The sequence below is a fragment of the Panthera pardus genome, unplaced genomic scaffold, assembly GCF_024362965.1.
Source record: "Panthera pardus isolate Hobbes unplaced genomic scaffold, ASM2436296v1 HiC_scaffold_24, whole genome shotgun sequence".
Lineage (NCBI taxonomy): Eukaryota > Metazoa > Chordata > Mammalia > Carnivora > Felidae > Panthera > Panthera pardus.
Genome location: NW_026526810.1, coordinates 138319367 through 138339916, shown reverse-complemented (window position 1 = coordinate 138339916; position 20550 = coordinate 138319367). Strand labels below are relative to the sequence as shown.

The 20550-nt window shown below is 65.1% G+C and overlaps 2 protein-coding genes across 4 annotated transcripts in view; one reads left to right on the top strand and one right to left on the bottom strand.

Moving 5' to 3' along the window:
• Nucleotides 1-20550, top strand: part of BRF1 (BRF1 RNA polymerase III transcription initiation factor subunit) — a 58983-nt gene that overhangs the window by 31069 nt on the left and 7364 nt on the right. Inside the window, exons 4-15 of one of the 3 annotated variants that reach the window (XM_053889914.1) lie at nucleotides 282-313; nucleotides 3060-3132; nucleotides 9577-9726; nucleotides 10593-10764; nucleotides 12341-12467; nucleotides 12929-12968; nucleotides 13060-13152; nucleotides 16613-16882; nucleotides 18139-18200; nucleotides 18569-18650; nucleotides 18730-18785; nucleotides 19627-19883. In XM_053889914.1, coding sequence (XP_053745889.1) covers nucleotides 282-313; nucleotides 3060-3132; nucleotides 9577-9726; nucleotides 10593-10764; nucleotides 12341-12467; nucleotides 12929-12968; nucleotides 13060-13152; nucleotides 16613-16882; nucleotides 18139-18200; nucleotides 18569-18650; nucleotides 18730-18785; nucleotides 19627-19883 — 1414 coding nt within the window. The remainder of the gene's footprint in view (nucleotides 1-281; nucleotides 314-3059; nucleotides 3133-9576; nucleotides 9727-10592; nucleotides 10765-12340; nucleotides 12468-12928; nucleotides 12969-13059; nucleotides 13153-16612; nucleotides 16883-18138; nucleotides 18201-18568; nucleotides 18651-18729; nucleotides 18786-19626; nucleotides 19884-20550) is intronic. The other 2 variants (XM_053889915.1, XM_053889916.1) reach the window with 2 other exon arrangements.
• Nucleotides 4555-6795, bottom strand: BTBD6 (BTB domain containing 6). Its single transcript, XM_019434167.2, has 4 exons — nucleotides 6277-6795; nucleotides 6095-6185; nucleotides 5837-5955; nucleotides 4555-5708 (listed from the first exon to the last, which is right to left on the bottom strand). The coding sequence occupies exons 1-4, from the start codon at nucleotides 6669-6671 to the stop codon at nucleotides 4676-4678; spliced, it is 1638 nt and encodes a 545-aa protein (XP_019289712.2). The 5' UTR covers nucleotides 6672-6795; the 3' UTR covers nucleotides 4555-4675.

Genomic DNA, 20550 nt, shown 5'->3' with positions numbered 1-20550 from the left:
GTGCTCGGGGGACAGACCGAGTATCGTCACGCGCTTCTGGGCTGTGCCACACGGGGGGTGGGCCTGTGAGGACTGCATTCACGGCCCCTCTCCCCCTGTCCTGGGAGCGGTTCACAGAGGTCTCCGTGAGCAGCCCCGATGCCTCACTCCTCTCGATCCATGCCGAGCTTAGATTCACGACAAGGTCCGGTGGCCGGGTGTATGGTCGGTGCCTCTGGGAGGCTGTCGGGTAACGGGGGGTCCATGGCTTGAGTGCACGTGTTCCTTGACTCCTGCCACAGACATGCTCCTCGACCTCAGTGATCTGCTCCAGGTAGACTGGTTTCCTTCCTGAGCCCTTTTCCCAAGGGAGGCTGGGACTGGGGCACAGGATGCGCCAGGGTGTGGTCTGTTCAAGAGCTGGGAGGGGGCAGTAAACATGGGTCACACTGTGGTCCTGGGAGCCGGGCGGCCTCGGCCTCAGAACCAGTGGGGAGACCCAGATGTACTTGGTCCGAGACAAGGGAGATTCTTTAAAACGAGGGGGGGGGGTGTCACGGCACAGACGTGTCCACGGTGTGAGGGTGTGTGCGGGGTGCTCATGGATTCCACGCCTGTGCGGAAAGCGTGGTCGGGTCCCGGTGCACCTGGGCCGCAGGGCCCCCCAGTGCTGACGAGGCTGGGCTTCCACGAAAACCACATGCCACCTGCGTGGTCGCCGTCCTACTGTCCTCGTAAATGGCGTCTCTCAGGAGTCCTCTGAGATGCTCTGGCCGAGCTAACAGTCATCTGTTGGGATCGTGGAAATGGAACACTGCACGTGCGGTACCAAGGGGGCAGGGGCCGGGGGGGGGGGGTGTGGCCTCACGGCCGGTTCCGTGGAAATGGAACACTGCACGTGCGGTACCAAGGGGGCTGGGGGGGGGGGTGTGTGGCCTCACGGCTGGTTCCGTGGAAATGGAACACTGCACGTGCGGTACCAAGGGGGCGGGGGGGGGGCGGGGTGTGTGGCCTCACGGGCCGGTTCCATCCCGGGACTTCCCACAAAGGACGGAGTGCGTCTGGTGTAGGGCAGATGCTCAGAAGCCCTTTGGCAAAGCCTGGATGGGTCAGGGTGGTGTTCTGGCGGTTTCTTGCTTCACACCGTTGGAAATGGGAAACCAGCGCAGGGCCAGACAGAAGGGGTGCGTGTTCTTGCTCCTCCGGGCTGGACCAAGGCCCCGGGGGCAGCCGCTGCGCCGGCCGGCTGAACCCGCACAATTTACTGTGAGCTTTTATTGCCCGAGATGGAGGGGTGTGCCTCGGGCCCCTGGGCCAGCCTGCTGGGTGGGCGTGGGGGGACCTGGGCAGAGCCGGCCCCAGGCTCTGGGCCGCGTCCCTTCCCATCAGCGGGGTCTCCCTGGGGCCGGGCCGGGTGCAGCACACACAGGATGTATTTGTGTGCTTGTCTGTGGGTGTGGGGCAGCGTGTCGGGTGAGGGTCTCACCTGGGCTCTGGCTGCGGGGGGCTGACACGGGTCCTCCCATCCGTTCTTGTGTGAACGCTCGCCGAGTGGACCTTTCTCCCCGGGCTCGGCCCCCGCTTAGGCGTGGCTGGTACAGGAGCACTCAGGGCCATCTGGGCGGAGAGCCCATCTGCCAGGTGGACAGGATGGGGGGTGCTGGCTAGCCATGCCCGGCTGTACCGGCCACCTTCGCAGAGACAAGCTACAAACACCTCAGAGCTCCTAGTGCGTGCTGGTGCACGTTAGCGTCTGTGGCAATAACCGTGTGTGTTGTGCGGGTGTGGCCTTTCAACAATTTGACTTTCCATTTGAAGTCTGTTCAGAGGACTGTTTCCTGCAGATCTTCATCTGCTCGGGACACAGGCAGGGTGGGAGGCGTGAAGGGGGACCGGCGGGTGCTGCGGTGGGAGGAGACGGTGAGGGGGACACTGAGCTCCACTCTCAGACGGGCCTGAAGTCAGGAGGGTCAAGTTGCAGGAACTTGGGGGAGCCCGGCAAAGGCTGGGGCGCTCATAGAACGTCCGCACACACGGACACGCGGAGACGCGGCACGCGTGGGCAGGCTGAGGGCTGAATCCCTTCGGAAGGCACGCTCCGTGAGCCGCCAGCCCTACGAAGGGGTGCTTCTCCCAGGAGGAGGCCTGGATGGGAAGTGCAGGTCTGCCCAAGCTGGCACCTTCCACGTCCTCTGAGGGGGCTTTGTGCCATCCCTTAGCGCTCCCGGACGGCCGCAGGCACCTGCCTGTGCTGCCTGAGAGGACTTTTCTGGTGTCCCCTTGGGCACCGGCGAAAGGGCCCTCATCCGGGCCTTCATAGGCCAGGCTTGATTAGGCAGACAAACTCCCTGGGGAGACCAGAGACAGAGGGCCAGGGCCAGGATACTGAGGCCTGAGAGTCCCAGGGGAGGGGCGGGAGGGCACCAAGCCTGAGCTTTTCCCAATTCTGCACCCCACCCGAGCGGACCGGCTTCTTCCATGCCTGTGGTCAGGCACCCCTCAGAGGCCCCCCTCCCACAAGGTGCCCAGGCCAGCACGGGGCAGGCTCTCAGGGCGGCCGAGGCCCGGCCGCACTGGAGGGTCGCGTCCAGGAGTACATGACTGGGTGCTGCGGTTGGTCAGGTGCTGGGCTCCACAGCGGATTTGGACTCGAGGTGGGAGTGGGCGGCGTGTCGCCAAGATCTGCGGAGACCCACGGCCACGACTGAGCTGCTCCCGGCGAGGGGCCGAGGCCATGGCTCCCGGGCCCGTTGGGAGCACGGCATGCCGTGGCCAGCAGGCCCCGAACGTGCGGGTGCACGCCACTCTGAATGACACACCTTGCGCTCCGCGTGCTTCCGCTTTGCTAACTGTCTCTCAGGCAGCTTTTTTCCTCAGCAAATCGCCACTGCTGAGACGGTGGTGGGGCCTGGAAAGCTGCCTGGGGCTGGGAAGCAGGACCCTGGGCTGCCGTGGGCTCATGGGGGCTGGCAGGGAGCCTTACCAGGGCTCTGCGGACTCAACGACGAAGTGCATATTTTAAGAGAAGAAAGCAAACGTTTCCTAAATTGCTAATCTCGGTAGTGGTTTTTTCGTGACAGGTGAACGTTTACGTGCTGGGGAAGACCTTCCTCCTCCTGGCGAGAGAGCTCTGCATCAACGCACCAGCAATAGGTATGGCGGGGCCGGCGGGGGGCGGGTGGGGGGCGTGCTCGGACGGGAGGCGGTCACGTGCGGGCACAGCAGCTCCGCCAGGTAGGAAGCAACCCTGTCCGAGGGCAGCCCGGAACCCCACGGCCTGGGGGTTACCCCCGGTATAAGACCAGAGCGCCCTGCGGTTGTGGGTGAGCGCGCAGAGAGGGAGCGGTGCTGCTGCCTTGGGGGCCCGCCCGCCTCGTGAGAACAGGGCTGGAGGCGGGTGCCTCGGGGAGGCCAGGACCCCTGCGGATGGAGTGCCGCTTTCCTAGCCACATTCCGCCTTCACCGGAGCCTTACCAAGGACTGTTTTCAGCCCGCTCGGAGGGCTTGCTCCCGATTTTGCCCACGGAGGAGGCGCAGTGTGCGGGGCCGGGCAGGGCGGGCTGGGGGCGCGGTGCTGGGTAACCCACGGGACGGTCCTCTGAAGCCGGGAGGGGCCTTGCAGGACAGGCCCGGAGGCCAGAAGGGCTGCTGGACGGAGTAGCCACACAGCTGTGGCTCTCTGCTCCCAGCCCAGACCCTCTCCCGAGAGGCCACGTTCCTGTGGCCAGTGACACGGTCCCTCCCTGTGGAGGCGAAGATGAGGTTTTTTCCAGAAACAAAGCAACCACCAATAGAGTGCGTGGCCTGGGAGAATAGAGACAAGGGGCTCAAAGAGCCTGCTTGACCCCAAAGCCCGCCTGGGCAGGGGCCATCCAGGGCCTGCCAGGGAAGCCGCTGCCTAAGCCTGAGGCAGGAGATTGGCGCTCAGGGTCTGGAGGTGCGGACCCAGCATAGAGTCCCACTTTACCCCCCTCAAATCTGAGCTTCACAGCAGGGGTTTGCGTGAGAGGCTACGACGCTCTAGGAAGTACAGACGCAAGCACACACCCAGCTTTTTCCAGAGCCTTCTAAAGCAATAAGCACGCCCTGGTGGTGGCAGCCCGGCTTGCCAGCAGAGGGCACGCTCAGGGACAGACGGGGCCTGCCAGGGAGGCCGTCCGATCCTAACCAGCACGGGAGGGTTTGCTGTGTGCTAGAAGGGAGTCCCTCTTCACAGACACGCGGGAAAGCGCGTGCCCAGCTTAACGCTTCCTCGGACGTTCATCTGCCGGTGGCTCTTGTCTTGCTGAAACTCTGAGACCCGGCTAGAAAGACTACGTTAGGTGGCTTCTTCCAATTTTGGTTTTGAAGGGAAGGTTTTGGGTTAAGCGTAGTACCACTCTGAATTTGTGAGGGTGGGAGCCGGCGAAGCCCACAGGGCACGCAGCGTGGGCACCACCGGGAGGGGCCCGAAGCCCGTCTCGGAACCCCAGGGCTGCCCGGCGGCCCGGCCTCCGAAACCTGGGCAGGGCCGTGGCTGTGCAGCACAGCCTGTGTGTCCCCGCTCTGGCCGCAGCCGACCGCGTACAAGAGACGTACAAACTAAGCACGGTCTTTAATGACGTCGGCGAGGCCGTCGGCGGGGGGTGGAGGGGTAGCACGGCCTCCTGCACGTCCCTCCCCCTCCCAGCGCCCCTCACGGCGTACCCATGCCACCTCAGGCATAGAAGATGAGCTCTGGGATCTGCCCACCCTGGACCCCGGTCCCGTTGGTGCTGTCCGAGGAGCACTGGAACTGGAAGGTCACCTTCCCGCACTGCACTTCCGTCATGCCCTCCTGCCCAAAGTAGCTGAGCTCGCTGCCATCCAGGACCGCGCTGGCCGTGTAGAAGGTGTCCTGCTCCACCTGCACGGGGTGCTCAAACCAGACCGAGAAGGTGTTGCTGGAGCCGTCCGAGACGAACTTGGTCAGGTTCTGAGCCAGGACCACCCCCAGCCGCTTCAGTTCGATCTTCACGCTGTACTCGGCCTTCCCGGAGCTGGAGCCGTACAAGCCCAGCCCTGCCACGAACACCCTCCGGTCCACGGCAAACTGGATGCTGTCACAGCGCCCGCGGTAGCGCCACTGGTTGCTGCGGTAGGCGGAGGACTGGAAACGGTGGCACCTCTGCGGGGCGAGGCCCTTCCTCTTGGTCAGCGGGAAGCTGAGGAGGGGCTTGTTGGCGGCCGTGTACCACAGGAAGATGCTGTGGGTCTCCTCCAGCGTCAGGATGTCCGACTGGGCAGCGCCGTTGGCGAACTCCTCCAGGGTCATGGTCGGAATCCGGACCAGGTAGAGGACGGGCCCCAGCACGTGCCTCTTGTTGCGCGGGGTGGCCGGCAGGCCCTGCCTCTTGCACTCTGCTTCCGCCCAGCTCAGGACGGCCTCGAAGACCACGGCCTCCTTGGCGTTGAGAGCTTCCCGCGTCACGATGATCTCCAGCGTCTGCCAGTCAATCTCACAGAAGCCTTCAGACCTCAGAGCCATCTCCGCCTGAGCATCGATGACCTCCCAGCAGCGCTGGGTCAGCTCGGGCTCCTCAAACAGCCGGCTCTGGGACAGCAGGACACAGGCGTTTTTGGCTTCCAGGCTGGTCTCCAGGAAATTAACACAGGCTTTAGCTAGTGCCGGCACGATGTACTTCTTGGCAGCATAGAGAGTGGCCAGCACCGTGTCGGCCTCCAGATCGATCTCGTCACTGTACATGTACCTAGGTGGGGCGGGGACCGTGTCACAGGCTGCGTGGGGCATGCCCCCAAGAAGCTGCACGGTGCCCGCTGGCGGCAGCCAGGCAGCAAGGAGCCACCCCCTCCTCGCGGACTCGTGCAGCAGACTTACTTTAACAAGATGAGGAAGGCTGCGGGCTCCACGTCAGGGATGTGGATTTCTGACTTGACTTCTGCCAAATCGCCATAAAACATGGCATAGAAGACAGAGCTCCCAACGGCCAGGACGTACTGTGGATGACACAGGAGCTGCCCTGAGCCCCGGACCCTCCCTGCCCCCAGCGGATGCCGCACCCGGGGTACAGGGCAGCCCCTACTCAGGCGGTGGGCAGTCGCCTCTGCGGGCTTACAGGGCCAAGCCTCTACCAACCTTGTGGGCGGGCACCCTGCGGGCCGCTCCCGGGGGCCCCACGACGAAGTGGACGTCAGCCATGAGCTCGTTGTTGAACATCAGCGCGTTCCTGCAAAGGGCAGAGGCACACGGCTCGGGGCTCGGGGGTCGGGCCGGGGCGCGGGCGCGGGGTGCGGGGTGCGGGCGCGGCCCGGGCTCACCTCTCGCGCAGGGTCGGGTGGAAGGACTGCCAGTTGGGACTCTCCAAGTTGTTGTTGTCGGGCGCGGGCGGCGCGGGCGCGGGCGGCGGCGGGACGGGCGGCGGGGCGCTGGGCGGGCCCTTCCTGCCCGCGGCGGCGGCGGCGGCGGCGGCGGCGGCGTTGCTGTTAGCGATGTCCGTGGCGGTGGCGGTGGCGGTGGCGGTGGCGGCCGCGGCGCCGGCGGCCGGGTACAGCTCCGCGGCCATCTTCGCGGGCAGGGCGGCCTCCGCGCGCGACGGTGGCGCGCCGTGCACCCTCGCGCCGCGCCGGGGCCGGGGGGGCGGCTCTGCGAGCACCAGGAGCGCCGTGAGGCACTGCGCCACCCGGCCGTGCAGGCAGGCCAGGGGCAGCAGCATGGGGCCGCGGCGGGCGCTGCTGCCTCGGGCCGCCCCGCCCCGCCCGCCGGCCCGCAGCCCGCAGCCCGGCCGCAGGGGGCGCCGTCCGGCCCACCCTCGCCCCTGCCGCCGCGGCGCCCGCGCGTCACGCCGCGTCACGCCGGCCCGGCTCCGCCCCGCCCCCTCGCCGACGGCGTGCGCGGCCTGAGCCGCCCCGCCCGCTCGCCGACGGCGTGCGCGCGCGGCCTGGGTCCCGCCCCCGCGGGCTGTGGCTGGCAGAGACGGCGGCGCAGGCGCAGGCGGGAGCGCTCGGGGAGCCGTGGCTCTGCGCGCAAGGTCCGCGCTTGGGGGCCGGTGTCTGTGCGCAGGCCCGGGTCTTCCGTTTTCCGCGTGCCGGAGTTCGGCTGCGTTGCGTTGAGGGTTTGTGCGTGCTTGACGCTCGCTAGCCGGTCCTTCCCAGATGCGGGGTCCGCTCTCCGGCGCGGCTTGCCGTACCCGCCCCCCACCGAGGCCCGAGGCGGGTCCGGGGCTGCGGGGGCGGGGGGCGCCAGGCCTTGTCCCTCCCGCGTGGGGCCCGTCCCCGCGCCGCGCCCCTGTGGGCTGGCGTCCACCCGTCCGTGTGGACCGTTGTTTCCCGCCCGCCTGCAGTGCGGGCTGCTTGCTAACTAAACGCGGGGGTCTGGGGGCTTACCTAGGAGGCTGCGCCTTACTCTCCGCGGTTTGTTCGTGTGCGTGCCTGCCAGCTCGCACTCTCCGTCCTGGGAGGCCGCTCTCGGGGTCCCTGGTGGGGGGGGGCGCCTCTTTCCGTCCTTCCCCCCCCCCCCCCCCCCCGTTCTCAGGTTGGGGAGATCTGGCGGAATCTCACATCGCTGTGGGTTTAGTGTCTCCTCTTGGCGCTTCTCACCAATCCCGTCCATCCCGCGTGATCTTCTGTGAGCTGCTTTTCTTTCCTTCGTAAAGTCTGCCTCTTGGCCCGTTTCACTGCCCGTGCCGGGCTGGCGGCGCCGCACAACCTTTGTCACCGGCCCTGGGGGAGAGGGTTCAACCTACCCTCTCCTGCAAATTGTCTGTTTTCCTGGACTTGTTGAGGTGTCCTGGTACCCTCCCCCCCACCCCCCACCACGTGCCTGGGCAGTCGGGAGCTACAGCACACTTGGCCATGGGCTCCGTTTTGATTTGGTTTGTGATTTGGTTGCTAAAAAACGTATTACTGGGAGAAAAGAGACATCTTATTTTATTTTTAAGCCTATGTTTTTGAGCAAGTGAGAGTAAGTGCACACATTGGGGGGAGGGGAGTGAGCAAGTGACTGGCAGAGACAGGGAGGGACAGAGAATCCAAAGCAGGCTCCATGCTGTCAGTACAAAGCCCACCAGGGAGCTCCAACCCACAGTCTGAGAGATCATGACCTAAGCGAAATGGGATGCTTAACCGACTGAGCCACCCAGGCGCCCTGAGGGAAGATACATTTGAAGAATTGATGTTATTGTTACGATTTGGAACTGTTTTCAATAGAACATCAGAGCTAGAGGTGAAAACTTGGACACTGATTAATTTCTGAGGTAGAAAGCTGAGCTTAAAAACCACTTGTAAAAGATTGGAGACAGATGTGCCAGAAGATGGTGGGAGGGCCTGGGCTGAGGTGGCAGGCAGCGGCTCTTGGTTGTGCTTTGCCACCAGAGTGCCACCAGCCGTCCAGCCCCATGTGCCCAACACGGGGAGCTGTTACCGCTGACTCGCCTTTCCAGAGACTGCTCAGCGCCCCGGGCCTCTGGAAAGGTAGGCGAGTAGCCGCTGCTCAGCAGCACCCCCCTGTGGTCAGTGTGGGAGGTGTCACTCCAGCCCTTGGAGTCCTTGGGGACCCAGACTGCCTCAGGGCCAGCTGCCAGTCTCTGTGTTTCCTTATGTGAGCCAGGACTGGCGGAGGATGCGAGGGGGTGCTTCTAAAGGGGGTGCGGGTAGGCCCTCGCGGGGCTTCCAGGGATCAGAGCTCAGTCACGTAGGCCCTTGCAGATGCAGGGAGGCTGGGAGAGGGATGGGGCCAGAGCCCCAAAGGAGGGCGCTTGGTCGGCGGACGGCCAGGGTCACCTGCTAGTGCCGCTGACCAGTCCCAGGATCTTGCCGGTCTGCCCTTCCTCCTCCTCCACCCTCTGACCGCACATGCCTGCTTTCTGGCTCGCCCGTGGCCCCCTCAGGCCTCCGCAGCGGCCCCTCTTGAGCAAGGTCTTCCCAGATGATCCTGCCCAAAGGAGGTTTTGTTTCTGGTGTTCTGTCGTGGACCCTGTTTCACTCCGTCTGTGCACTCACAGCAGTGCCGTAGCCCACCGGATTCGTCAAGTTACTTGGTCTCCCCCGCCCCGGGGGCTGGAAGTGTCCTAAGCCTAGGGCGCTAAGGGAGTCTTCTAGCTCATAGCTTAGAGCAGGGCACGAGCGAGGGAGAGCGTGTGTGCGCGCGCGTATGTCCGGGTCCCTCCGAGCCCTCCCTTACTAAGGACCGTGTGGTTATTTAAAGAGATGTACGCACGCCCGTAGCCAGAAGAGCAGCGTGTTTCACAAGAGTAAACGCGGTAAACAGCTAACGAACGTGCTGTGTCTCAGTCATAGTCCACGACCCGCCAAACAAAGCAGCAAGGTGTGGCGTGTGCACCTGCACAAGCACGAGGGATGCCCGCACGGGCCTAGCGTCCTGCCCCGGGAAGCAGCTGCGGGAGGGACGTGGGTGAGCGGCCCCAGCCGAGGGGCGGGGGGCCCCGGGGAGCCTGTGCGGCGGAAGGACTGGGAAGGGTCGCCCCGATGGGGAGATGGCGTGCCGTGTCGTTCCCGTGCGCTGTCCGGGTCTGGAGCATGCACGTTCCTCGAGGCCCGGTGGGGCGAGGCCTGCTCCCGTCCCAGGACGCAGTAGCACTGAGGCCCACGTGTCTGCTGCAGACCCGTGCCTGTACATCCCACGCTTTGCCCACCTGCTGGAGTTTGGGGAGAAGAACCACGAGGTGTCCATGACGGCCCTGAGGCTCCTGCAGAGGATGAAGAGGGACTGGATGCACACTGGCCGGCGCCCCTCGGGCCTCTGTGGAGCAGGTGTGGCGGCCTTGCTGGCCGCGGTGGTGGTTTCCGTCCTGGCTTCTGCAGGCCGGGCACGCGGGTGGTGGGCGGGCTGTCTCCACAGCGACCCTGGCCGCCGAGGACTGCCAGCTGCTCCCTGCACTGACTCTCAGTCACAGGGGCAGGGCAGGACTCGTGGAGGCCGCGGCCAGCCCTGCCCTGGCCCCGCGGCCCGGTCGTTACTGCAGAGGGTGTCCGGGCCTCTCTGGCTGACTCCTTGACCCCCGAAAGGGTAGCTGTCTGGGTTGCCCTCTAGGTGGCAGCTGCCTGAAAACAGTCCCGCAACCCTGTCCTCCATGTCTCGGGGCCTGACGCGGGCCTGGGTCTGGAGCCCTCCCCGGCAGGCCCCCACCCTGGCCCCCACCGGCTCCATACCTGTCCAGAGCGCCACGGGCCTGCGTTCCCGCGCTCGGCTGCCAGTAGGATCGTTTCCCATTTCGGAGCCCGATTTCCAAGTGCACTGCCCACTCGGGGCCTGTCCGAGAACCAACCTGGCTGTGGCCGCCACGTGGGGCCCACCGCCTTTTCCCCCCGACCCCGGGCCGTGTCCCCAGAAGCCTCACCTCCACTGCCGACCAGTGTGCCTGTTCGAGTCACCTGAGAGTCAGCTCGCTGGTTTGCGGGGTGACGTGAGGTTCTCAGGTGGATTTTAATTCTCCCTGTGTGGAGGACGGAGTGTGTGATGAGCACTTTCTACGTTGATAGATCACTGCGTGGTTGCACGCAAAGCCGTGTGCAGCTTTCAGGGGCTGTGACGGTCACATGCTGTGTAAGCGTTCCCCATGGTGAGGCTGGGGACTCGGCGCCTGCAGGCCCCCCAGGCAGGGCTCTCCCCACCGCAGGTCATCGGCCCCGAGCGCTGGGCTGCTGCGCACCTGTTCCGATGCCTGACTCCCGTCGTGCCCCCCCCCCCCCCCCAGCACTTCTGGTCGCAGCCAGGATGCACGATTTCCGGAGAACCGTCAAAGAGGTCATCAGCGTGGTCAAGGTGTGCGAGTCCACGTTGCGGAAGAGGTAGGTGGCTCTAGTTTGTGGCCTGGGGCATAGACGGTTCATCCGTCGGGCCCAGCCAGGCCCGTTGGTCGGAGCCACCTCCCGGGGGGCTCCTCGGCGTGGGCGCCACCCGCCTCCCTCCCGGGCGTCTCGGTCAGTCCTGGCACCATGCCAGCTGCAGGTGCAGTGCCTCTCTAAGGTGGGTTGACGTGGACTGTGGGGGCCCGGGAGCCTGGTCCCCCACCCGGGGGGACGCCCGGCTGACACCGAGGGCCACCGTGCCATGTGTCCGGGTGCCCACGAGCTCCTGCTTTGGGGTGTGGTGTTCGTGGGGTGGCACAGCTCAGCATCAGATGCATGTGGGCTGAAGTCCAATTGCCAGCAGACCTGTAATTGTGCCTGTTCTCACAACGGATCTGGAACATTCGATGGCTTGTTTTCAGTGGAGGTTGTGTCCTGTGGCAGTTTTCAAAGGCAGATAGTAAGGCATTTTGTTTGTTCGACCTCTAATTCTCTTCAAAACAGTTAAAAAAAATTTTTTTTTCATGTTTATTTTTGAGAGGGAGAGATCACGAGCAGAGAAGGGGCAGAGAGAGAGGGAGGGAGAGAATCTCAAGTAGGCTTTGCACTGTGAGCACAGAGCCCGATGTGGGGCTCAATCCCGTGACCCTGGGATCATGACCTGAGCCGAAATCAAGAGCTGGACCCCCAACCGACAGAGCCCCCAGGTGCCCCTGACCATGCATTTTTAAAACCACACTACTCCACTTTGGAGAATCATTGTTCTTCAGTGAGTAACACTAGAGAATTTTAAGCCACAGTGGTGTGAACGTAATCGTAGTTTGGAAAGTTAATCTGTTGTGTTGAGAGCTTGTAAGAACGGGTTCACTGAAGGTAGAAGCACTACTCGTTCCTCCAGAAACATACATACGTTTGTTTATTTTTGAGAGAGAACTCGTGCGTACACGAGTGGGGGCAGGGCAGAGAGGGAGACAAAGACTCTGAAACTGCGAGATCATGATCTGAGCCCAAGTGAGACGCTTAACCAGCTGAGCCACCCAGGTGTCCGCCCTCCCCCCCCGCCCAAGTTTTTTACTGAACATTTTGTAGGTTGGGGGCACCTGGGTGGTTCAGTCAGTTGAGGGTCTGAATCTTGATTTCAGCCATGGGATCAAGCCCCTGTCAGGCTGACTGTGGAGCCTGCTTGGGATTCTCTCTCTCTTTCCCTCCCCCTTGCTGGCCCTTGATCTCTCTCTCTCTCTCTCTCTCTCTCTCTCAAATAATAAAAAACTAAAAAAAACAAAACGTGTCTTGTTAGGTGTGAGATGTAGGGAATTGAGCTTGAGTCAGCACATACCTAGGGCTGCTGGCTTGGCCTCCTTCCTTCTGGGCCTCCTCTGAGTCTCCCCGTGGGAGCGACAAGGGGAGCTTATCGCTTGTCCAGCAACAAGGGCAGGTGACCCCTGCCCACCCTGCCTTCCTCCCCAGGGCCCCGCCGTGGGGGGCGGCAAGCAGGGCCTGGTGACCAGCAAGTGGGGCCACAGTGCCCGATGGCCGTCTCCAGGGCCCTTGTCTCCCTGTGACTCTCTTGTCCCAGGCTGACGGAGTTCGAAGACACGCCCACCAGCCAGCTGACCGTGGACGAGTTCATGAAGATCGATCTGGAGGAGGAGTGTGACCCCCCTTCGTACACAGCTGGGCAGCGGAAGCTGCGCCTGAAGCAGGCGAGTCCCCGTGTCCGTCCGGCACTCGGGTCCCTCGAGGCACTTCCTAGATCTCGTGTCACGTTCCTACTTTGGGACGAGAAGCTTAGTTACAAAGGCTCGACTGGGTCTGTGTCCACACAGCTCGCAGGGAGAGGCGGACAGATGGGTGGGTGAGCAGTGGGTGGGGCACCAAGGGCCGGCTCTCCCCAGGCCGTGGTCCCCATGCCTTCCCAGGGTGTTTCGCGTACGGCGCCTTGGGCAGGCGCTGCCTTGCTCTGGGGCCTGGTCGTTAACGTTTACCCGGAGGGCTGGGGTCCAGGGCCGCTGCTCCGTGTGCCGCCTGCGGGGCCCCCGGACGACACCCGGGAGGAGGGTCCGGGCAAGGCCCGGTGGTCTGCGAGGAGAGGCGGGGTGTGCACGCCGCGTACCTCTTTCACACCTGCCTGTTTCCACTGAAGGTTCTGGGTGCTTTGTTTCAGCTTGAACAAGTTCTGTCCAAAAAACTGGAGGAAGTTGAAGGTGAGCAGCCGATCTTACCGCTATGGATGCCTCGTGTCCCTTAGAACAGGGGGCTTTATATTCATGGTTCGCTTCTAATTTCCTGCTGCAGGTGAGATATCCACCTACCAGGACGCGATTGAGAACGAGCTGGAGAGCAGCCGGCCGAAGGCAAAGGGGGCCCTCGCCAACCTGACCAGAGACGGTGAGTCCCGCCGGGGCCCCCGCGGCCTCGAGGGGCCGGCCCCCGCCCTGCCGCCACCCCTTCTGTGGCCGAGGGATCCCGCCTCACAGGGCCCCGCTCCCAGCCCCGGCCACCAGCCGCCTCCTGGCCCTGACGTGCTGGGCACGGTGTCCAGATGCTCCCGGGACCCCTGCCCGCCCGCCCCCCACCCAGGTTCCAGCCCTGCCACCCAGATCTTCCTTCCAGACTGGCCTGCTGCCTCCCTCCAGACCCCTCCCTGCTGTCGCCCACCCTCAGCCTCCCTGGGGCTTCCTCCGTGTCGTGGCTCATGTGAACGTTTTCGGGTACACACTTGGTCTTCCTTTGTCCCCCGGACGCCCCCGTGTCGACTTCTTTCTGGGTGCTCTGGGGACCCCGTCTGGAGGTCCCTGGTTTGCCAGGGCCAGGTGCTCGCTCTCACTGCCCGCCCCTCTTCCCCGGGGTCACTTCCTTCTGGCACCTCTGGCCCTCCCTGCGCCGCCTCCCAAGGACCCGCGTCTTCCCGCCCTTGGGTTTTCCTCGGCCGCCCGCTGGTCCGGTGACCCACCGTCCGTCGCCGCTGCAAGCGGTGTCCTGCCCCGTCTTCACTGCTGCCGTGCGTGGGAGACCGCGGTCTCCAGGTGCTGCCCTGGGCTCCCTCGTGTCAGGAATCCCGTTACCGCTCCCGGTGCCGCGCTCTTGGTCCCCAGGTTTTCCTCGTGAGTCGCGGGGGTGGCAGCGGGCACAGCCTCCTGCAGGACACGGGGCGGCTCTGGGTCGAGATGCCACCTTTCCCCGAGAAGGAAATGCTCAGGCCTGGCTTTCACCGGGTCTGGGCTCCGTGAGCGTGACCCACTGCCGGGATGGCACCCTGTCGTCCGGCCTCCCCGTCTGGGCCCCCGGCACCGTCCACACAGACGGGCAGAGCTGTCTCAGGACACGTTTGACTTTGTTATTTCTGTGGGGTTTGCGCTCTCCTCTTCTCGCATAGCGTTGTTTTCTGGTGTTTTAGTCGGTTCGCGGTTCCCCACGGGTCCCGTTGGTCTGTTCATCCTGCCGCCTTCCCGTCGCTGAGCCAGGAACGCCTGTTCTTCCAGCTTTGCCCATGTCCTGACCTTCAGGGTCGCTGCTTGGGCGGCTCGCGTGCAGGGCCCGTGAGCCCGTCCGAGCGGCAGACGCCGTCCTGACGCCCGGTGTCCGCGGGGCTCACGCCTCTGGCTGGCGCTGCTCTCGGAGGCTGAGGTTTCCGTGAGGAATTCAGTCTGGTTTTCGTGGTCGTCTCCGTGTTTGGCACACAGCCCGTCCTCGGTGCTCCTGTGTGCTCGTGGCCCACCCCGGGTCTGTGGCTGGAGATGCCCGTGGGCCTGGGTCGGGCTGGGTCATCGCACTTTCTGCTCCTCGCTCGCTCTGCCCGGTGACCCCTCAGGGACAGAGGCGGCCGGTGTCGGCTGCCCCCGGTGCAGCGCCTGCGGCCGCCGTGTTCTGACAGGCCGGCGTGTCCGGAGGGCCGTCCTCGGGGCCGCGTGCACACCCCATCCCGTCCGCGTGTGCTGCTCCGCTCCCCTTCCTCGGCGCTTTCGTGCGTCGTCGTCTTGCGGCAGAGAATTGGACGCTGCCTCGTCGCCTGGCCGGAAGCTTTTTCTCCCGTAGCAGGTGCAGCTGGTTTCTGTCCGTCGCCGTGACTTGTTACCGGTCCCTTCTCTGCGCCGGGGGCCCCCTCGTCCCCTCCCCCCGCCCCCACGGGAGGGCCGTGTGGGTGGCAGGGGCCGGGTCCTCCGGGCAGGCATCAGGGCAGAGGTGTTCATCCGGAGGGATCATCACCCCACACGCGTTTCCTGCTCCAGGGCATCAGTGGTTTCGTCCCCCCAGGGCTGCGTCGGTTGGGACGTGACGTTCTCGTGTCAGTCGGCGCTCACCACGAGCTTTAAGTGGGACACGTTCCAAACCGGAGTAAGGCGTTCCTTTTTTTTCTTTTAACGTTTGATTTTGAGAGAGAGAACCAGCAGGGAGGAGCAGAGAGAGAGAGACAGAAGTTCTGAAGTGGGCTTTGCGCAGAGAGCGGAGAACCTGACGTGGGGCTTGAACTCACGGACCACGAGATCGTGACCTGCGTCGAAGTCGGACACTTAACCGACTGAGCCACCCAGGCGCCCCAGAGTGAGGTCTCACGTAAACTTTTAAATTTTTTTTTTCAATGTGTTTTATTTATTTTTGGGACAGAGAGAGACAGAGCATGAAAGGGGGAGGGGCAGAGAGAGAGGGAGACACAGAATCGGAAACAGGCTCCAGGCTCTGAGCCATCAGCCCAGAGCCCGACGCGGGGCTCGAACTCACGGACCGCGAGATCGTGACCTGGCTGAAGTCGGAGGCTTAACCGACTGCGCCACCCAGGTGCCCCTCACGTAAACTTTAAACTCTGTAAGGAACCACGCACGTCGTTGGTGACTCGTCAGTGGTTTTACTGAGGCGTCACTGACACACGACAAACCGCAAACTTAGAAGGCGGTGTTTTGGTGAGATGGACGAGGCCCCCCCCCCCCCCCCCGACGCCCTGGGCCTGTGTCAGCCAGCCCTCGGAGGTCGGTTGTACTTCCTGGCGTTTTTCCTCCGTGGGATCACAAGGCCCGTCCTGACTCGCGTCCGGCCGCTCTGCTGTGTGGGAGCGCGCGGGTGGGGTGCACAGCGGCCCCATCTGTGGTGCGTGGCAGGCCCGACGTACGCCCGGGTCGTTAGTCTAGCCGGGGCTGACGCACACGTGGGGTGTTTTCTGGGTTTGGGTTGTCGCGCACACGGCGCCGTGAACGTCTGTGCGCAGGTGACCGCGTGGACGTTTGCCTCCTCTCTGCCGGGCGAGCGCCGAGGAGCGGACTTGCTGGCCGGTGCGGGGCACGTGCCCCTGTCTTGGAGGGGCCGCCGCGTGTGTGCCCCGCCGGGCGTGGGAGCCGCTTCCCGACGCCACTGTCGGCCTGGCGGGAGGGTGATGGCGCCCGCAGAAGCCGCGGCCGGTTCTGACGGGCCGTGTGTTTTCTTCTTCCGGACTCTCGAGTGTCGCCTTCGTGTCCCGAACACCAGTTGCTCACGGGAGGGCCACGCTCTCCAGCTGGTTGTGATCGAAGCGACTGATGTTTTGTGGGTTGCTTCCCGAGTCACTTCCTAGATGTGACTAGGAAGTTTTGCCTAATCCCAAGCCATAGGTATTTTCCCCCGTTAAAAAAAATTTTTAGCTGTTACATTTGAGTGAATTTTTGCACAAAGCGTGAGGCATAGGCCGAGGGCCGTGCTTAGGTGCGTGGACGTCGGGCTCCCTCTGTGACGAGGCGCGTCTTTGAGCCCCTCTTTCGTCGGTTGCTTACTGATGTTAACGCAGCAACTGCTGGCTGGACGGCGATGCTTCTCTGCACAGCGGCGGGGCCCTCTGCCTTTCCACGCGGTTCACAGGCGGTGTGTGCGATTGGGTCCCTAGGCTCCGTGGAGGACACCACGTCCAGCGTATTCGGGGAAGACGATGCTGAGGACGAGGAGTTAGAAGCCGCTGCCAGCCACCTGAACAAGGACTTTTACCAGGAGATCCTTGGTAGCGGCTTGTCCAGCAGTTCCGAGGGGGCCGGAGACCCCGACGGGGACACCAGGCCCCCTGCCCTGGAGTCCCTGCTTGGCCCCCTGCCCACCGCGGCCAGCCTGGGCATCTCAGACTCCATCCGAGAGTGCATCTCCTCCCAGAGCCAGGACCCCAGTGAGTGCCTGGGGGCTTGGGGAGAGGAGGGGGGCTCCTCTGGGCGGGGGGGCGGGACCGTGGCTGGCAGATAGCAGGTCCAGGTCGCCCGTCCCCAGCTGGGGGAGGTGGGGTGCAGCCTCACGGAAGGGTGGGCGCTGCGCCTGCCGTGTGTGAGCCATCGGTGATCCCGGCATGGGCTTGTCACCACCCTCAGAACCCTTCCCCGGCGGCCCGCTGGCTTAGTCCTGGCCAGAGTCCTCTGCTGGCCGGGGGTCCTCCTGCCCGAGCTCCTCCACGGGGACAGGGCCTGCGTCCCCCGCCCGTCCCTTCTCGTCTGACCGAGGGCACGGTCCCCGCCGGTTGGGCTTCGGCGCTGGCGGTGCTGGTGGCCCGGCAGGAGCGTTGGCCTCACCCCGCTGGGAGAGGCCTGGGGCGCGGGCTGTCCCGGTTCTTCCGCGTCTTCCTCCCTCAGGTGTCCCCAGACTGCAGGGTGCGGGCCCTGCCTCGTCTCCGGGCACCGAGGGCTGGGCCAGGAGCCCCTGTGAGGCTGTGCCACCCAGACGTTCATCACATACCCTGTAGCCAGGTGTGGCGATGGGCGGGCACGTGCCCGCCCCGATGGCGGTGACGTCTAGGGTGAGAGGGACAGCGACACGGCCCGAGCCCGGTGTGCAGGTTGTACCGTGAGGGCCCGTGCGAAGGCCCTGAGGCAGGAGGGGACCGTTCTTGCAGGGGCCGAGGGAGCCGGCATTGAGGCAGAGCAGGGAGGCGTGTGAGCGATGTGTCTGAGCGCCAGGGGGAGTCCACGCAGGGCCTCGGCCGCGGAGCGACGGTGTGGCCCGCGGGCTGTGGGTGGAATCGGGAGGAGCCGGCAGAGGACCATCTGGCGACGGGGGCTGCAGAGAGCAGCTGCTGCCCCGTTTTCTGGGCCGTGCAGACTGTGCTGTTGACCCAGCTGAGGCAGGAGGGGAGTGGCCAGCGGGGCCTGGGGACGTCCCGAGCGTGTCACTGGGGACTCTCCGCGGCCCCTCTCCTGCTCCAGAGACGCTGCTGTCGTCCGGGAGCCGCAGGGGCCGGCGGGGCACCGCCTCGGCCGTGGCCCCGGTCTAGTGTCCTTCCTGCACGAGCGCTGGCGTGAGAGCCACGCACTGTCCCCCGAGGGGCCGCCGTCCGCCCTCGGCCAGAGCCCCCGAGTCCTGAGACAGCCCGGGGGAGTGTGCACTTGGTCACCGGTTACTGACCCCCAATGACACCGGTGTCGTGCTTCCCCGTAGCGGACGCGTGTGGGGACGGCGAGCTGGACCTCAGTGGCATCGACGACCTGGAGATCGACAGGGTGAGTGCGCCTGCAGCCTCCGCCCGTGCGGCACGTGGTCTGTGCTGGCCACACCGCCCTGCCCTCCCGCGGGTGGGGCGTCCCCACACCGGGCCACCACACGGCCCCCCGGGACCTTCATCAGTTCCCGGGGCGGGGCACCGTGTCCTCAGCTCAGTTCCTTCTCAGGGACCTGTGCCCCTGCACTCTGGCCTGGCTCCTGTGCCCCTGCTGTTGGCCTTGGAAGGGGCGGAGGACGACAGGGTCCCCGACCGGCTCCCCCAGTGAGCCTACGGCCTCGTGGGTCAGAGGTGCACCCCTGACCAGCGTATACAAGCAGGAAGGGTGTTGGTGGCCGAGACCTGAGTGTGGTGCTGTGTTCTGCCCAGTACATCCTGAACGAGGCGGAAGCCCGCGTGAAGGCCGAGCTGTGGATGCGGGAGAACGCGGAGTACCTGCGGGAGCAGAGGGGTAAGCGCCCGCCCGGCCGCCCGCCCAAGAGCCTGGGCCACGGGGCCCCTGCTGATCCTGCCATTTGGGGACTTTTCAGAGAAAGAAGCAAGAATAGCAAAGGAGAAGGAGCTTGGCATCTACAAGGAGCACAAGGTAGGGGCACCCGGTGCGCGTGGGGGCCGGCCTTGCTCCCCCCCCCCCCAAGTCATGCCAGGGCTCCCGGGGGGCAGCACAGACCTGTGCCCCTGGCCGCTGGGCCCTGACTGTGCTGGCCTCCCCTCGGACAGATGTGCCGTTCGGCTTTGGGGAAGATCCTAGGCAGGCTGAATTGGGGCCTTGTGACCTCTGTGGACACCCTGTCCCACCTCTGGGACCTGAGAGAACCTGCGGTCACGCTTCCCTTCCTGTTGGTGGTCACAGTGATGTGGCCTGCTGCTCGTGTGGCCGGATGGGGAGCACCTTTCTGGGGCAGGGGGTGAAGGAGGCCAGGGGTGGCCCTGGAGCTTGGGGGTCAGGGTTTGGGGCCCCCGGCAGCATGGCAGGGAGGAGCTGGCAGGAGGCACAGTTAGGCCCTGGTGCGTGGTGCGGCACCCAGGACGAGGTCCGTCCCCGCTGGGTGACGCCTCCTGAGGTCAGGGAGCACCCCGTGTGCCCTTCGGGTATCTGCGTGGTGGGCTCGTGGGCGGTCGAGTTGGCCCCACGCCCCGAGACCTGCCCCCGGCTGGTGGTGATGGTGAGCTGCCAGGGCACAGTGGGGTGCAGCCGGCCTCCCCCGTCCCAAGAGGAGGTGGGAGCCGCCCTCAGGGAGGCCCCGGCCCCCTGCACACCTCGGCTCCCCTGGGCGGGGGGTCCCCAGGAGACCCTGGTTGCCGAGCCCCTCCCCCCCCCACCTGCCGGTGTCCAGCCGGCCGTGCCCCCACATCCCACGCGGCACCTAGCAGGCTTACGGGCGCTGAGGTCCCCGTGGGGTGGTGACGTCCCCGTTTCCGTTGAGCCCAAGAAGTCCTGCAAGCGCCGGGAGCCGATCCAGGCCAGCACGGCCGGGGAGGCCATCGAGAAGATGCTGGAGCAGAAGAAAATCTCCAGCAAGATCAACTACAGCGTGCTCCGGGACCTCAACAGCAAGGGCGGGGGCGGTCTGCAGGAGGAGGACGCACAGCCCGAGGGGCGGACCGCCACCCGGAAGCTGTCTCGGAGGAAAACGCCCGCCAGGAGGCACAGGGCCGACCCCGTGACCGGCGTGGGGAAGAGGTACTGGGCCCGGTGGGCCGGGTGTTGGTTCTGAGCGGGGCGGGAGGCCTGGGCTGGCATTCGGCCCCCGGGTGCTGGGGACGCACGTCCGCCTCGCGCTGCGCTCGCTGCCCTGCGCGCTGACGAGGGGCTCCGGCCCTGGAAAGGGGCTGTGGCCTCAGGGTGTGTTGCGCTCACGGAGCGGGTGGGCCGGCCTGTCCTCCAGGAGGGGCTCTCTGCACCCCGTGCCCTGGCTGCACGCCTCTCTCTGCCGAGAAGGGGGGCGGGCGGAGAGCACATGCTGTGGGGGGGTGAGCGGGTCAGGGGAGGAGCTGGGAGCGGCAGAGCAGGCCAGCGCCCTGGGCCCAGGGGGTCACGCAGGGCGTCATGCGCCCCGCGCAGAGGCGCCCTGGAGGGCCTGCGGGGGCGGGGTGGCCCCACTCCCCCGCCCTCACCTCCCAGACCTCTGTGGCTACCGGTTTTTAACCCTAACTCGACGGAGAAGTAAAAACGTTTTTGGTGTGTTTTTTTGTCTCAAGTGGGACTAAATGTCTTTCGTGGTTTCTGTGACCCTTTTTTTTTTTAAGCTTTGTTTAAGTAAACTCCGTACCCAACGTGGAGCTTGAACTCACCACTCTGAGACCAAGAGTCGCGTGCTCCGCCGACTGAGCCGGCCTGGTGCCCCTTG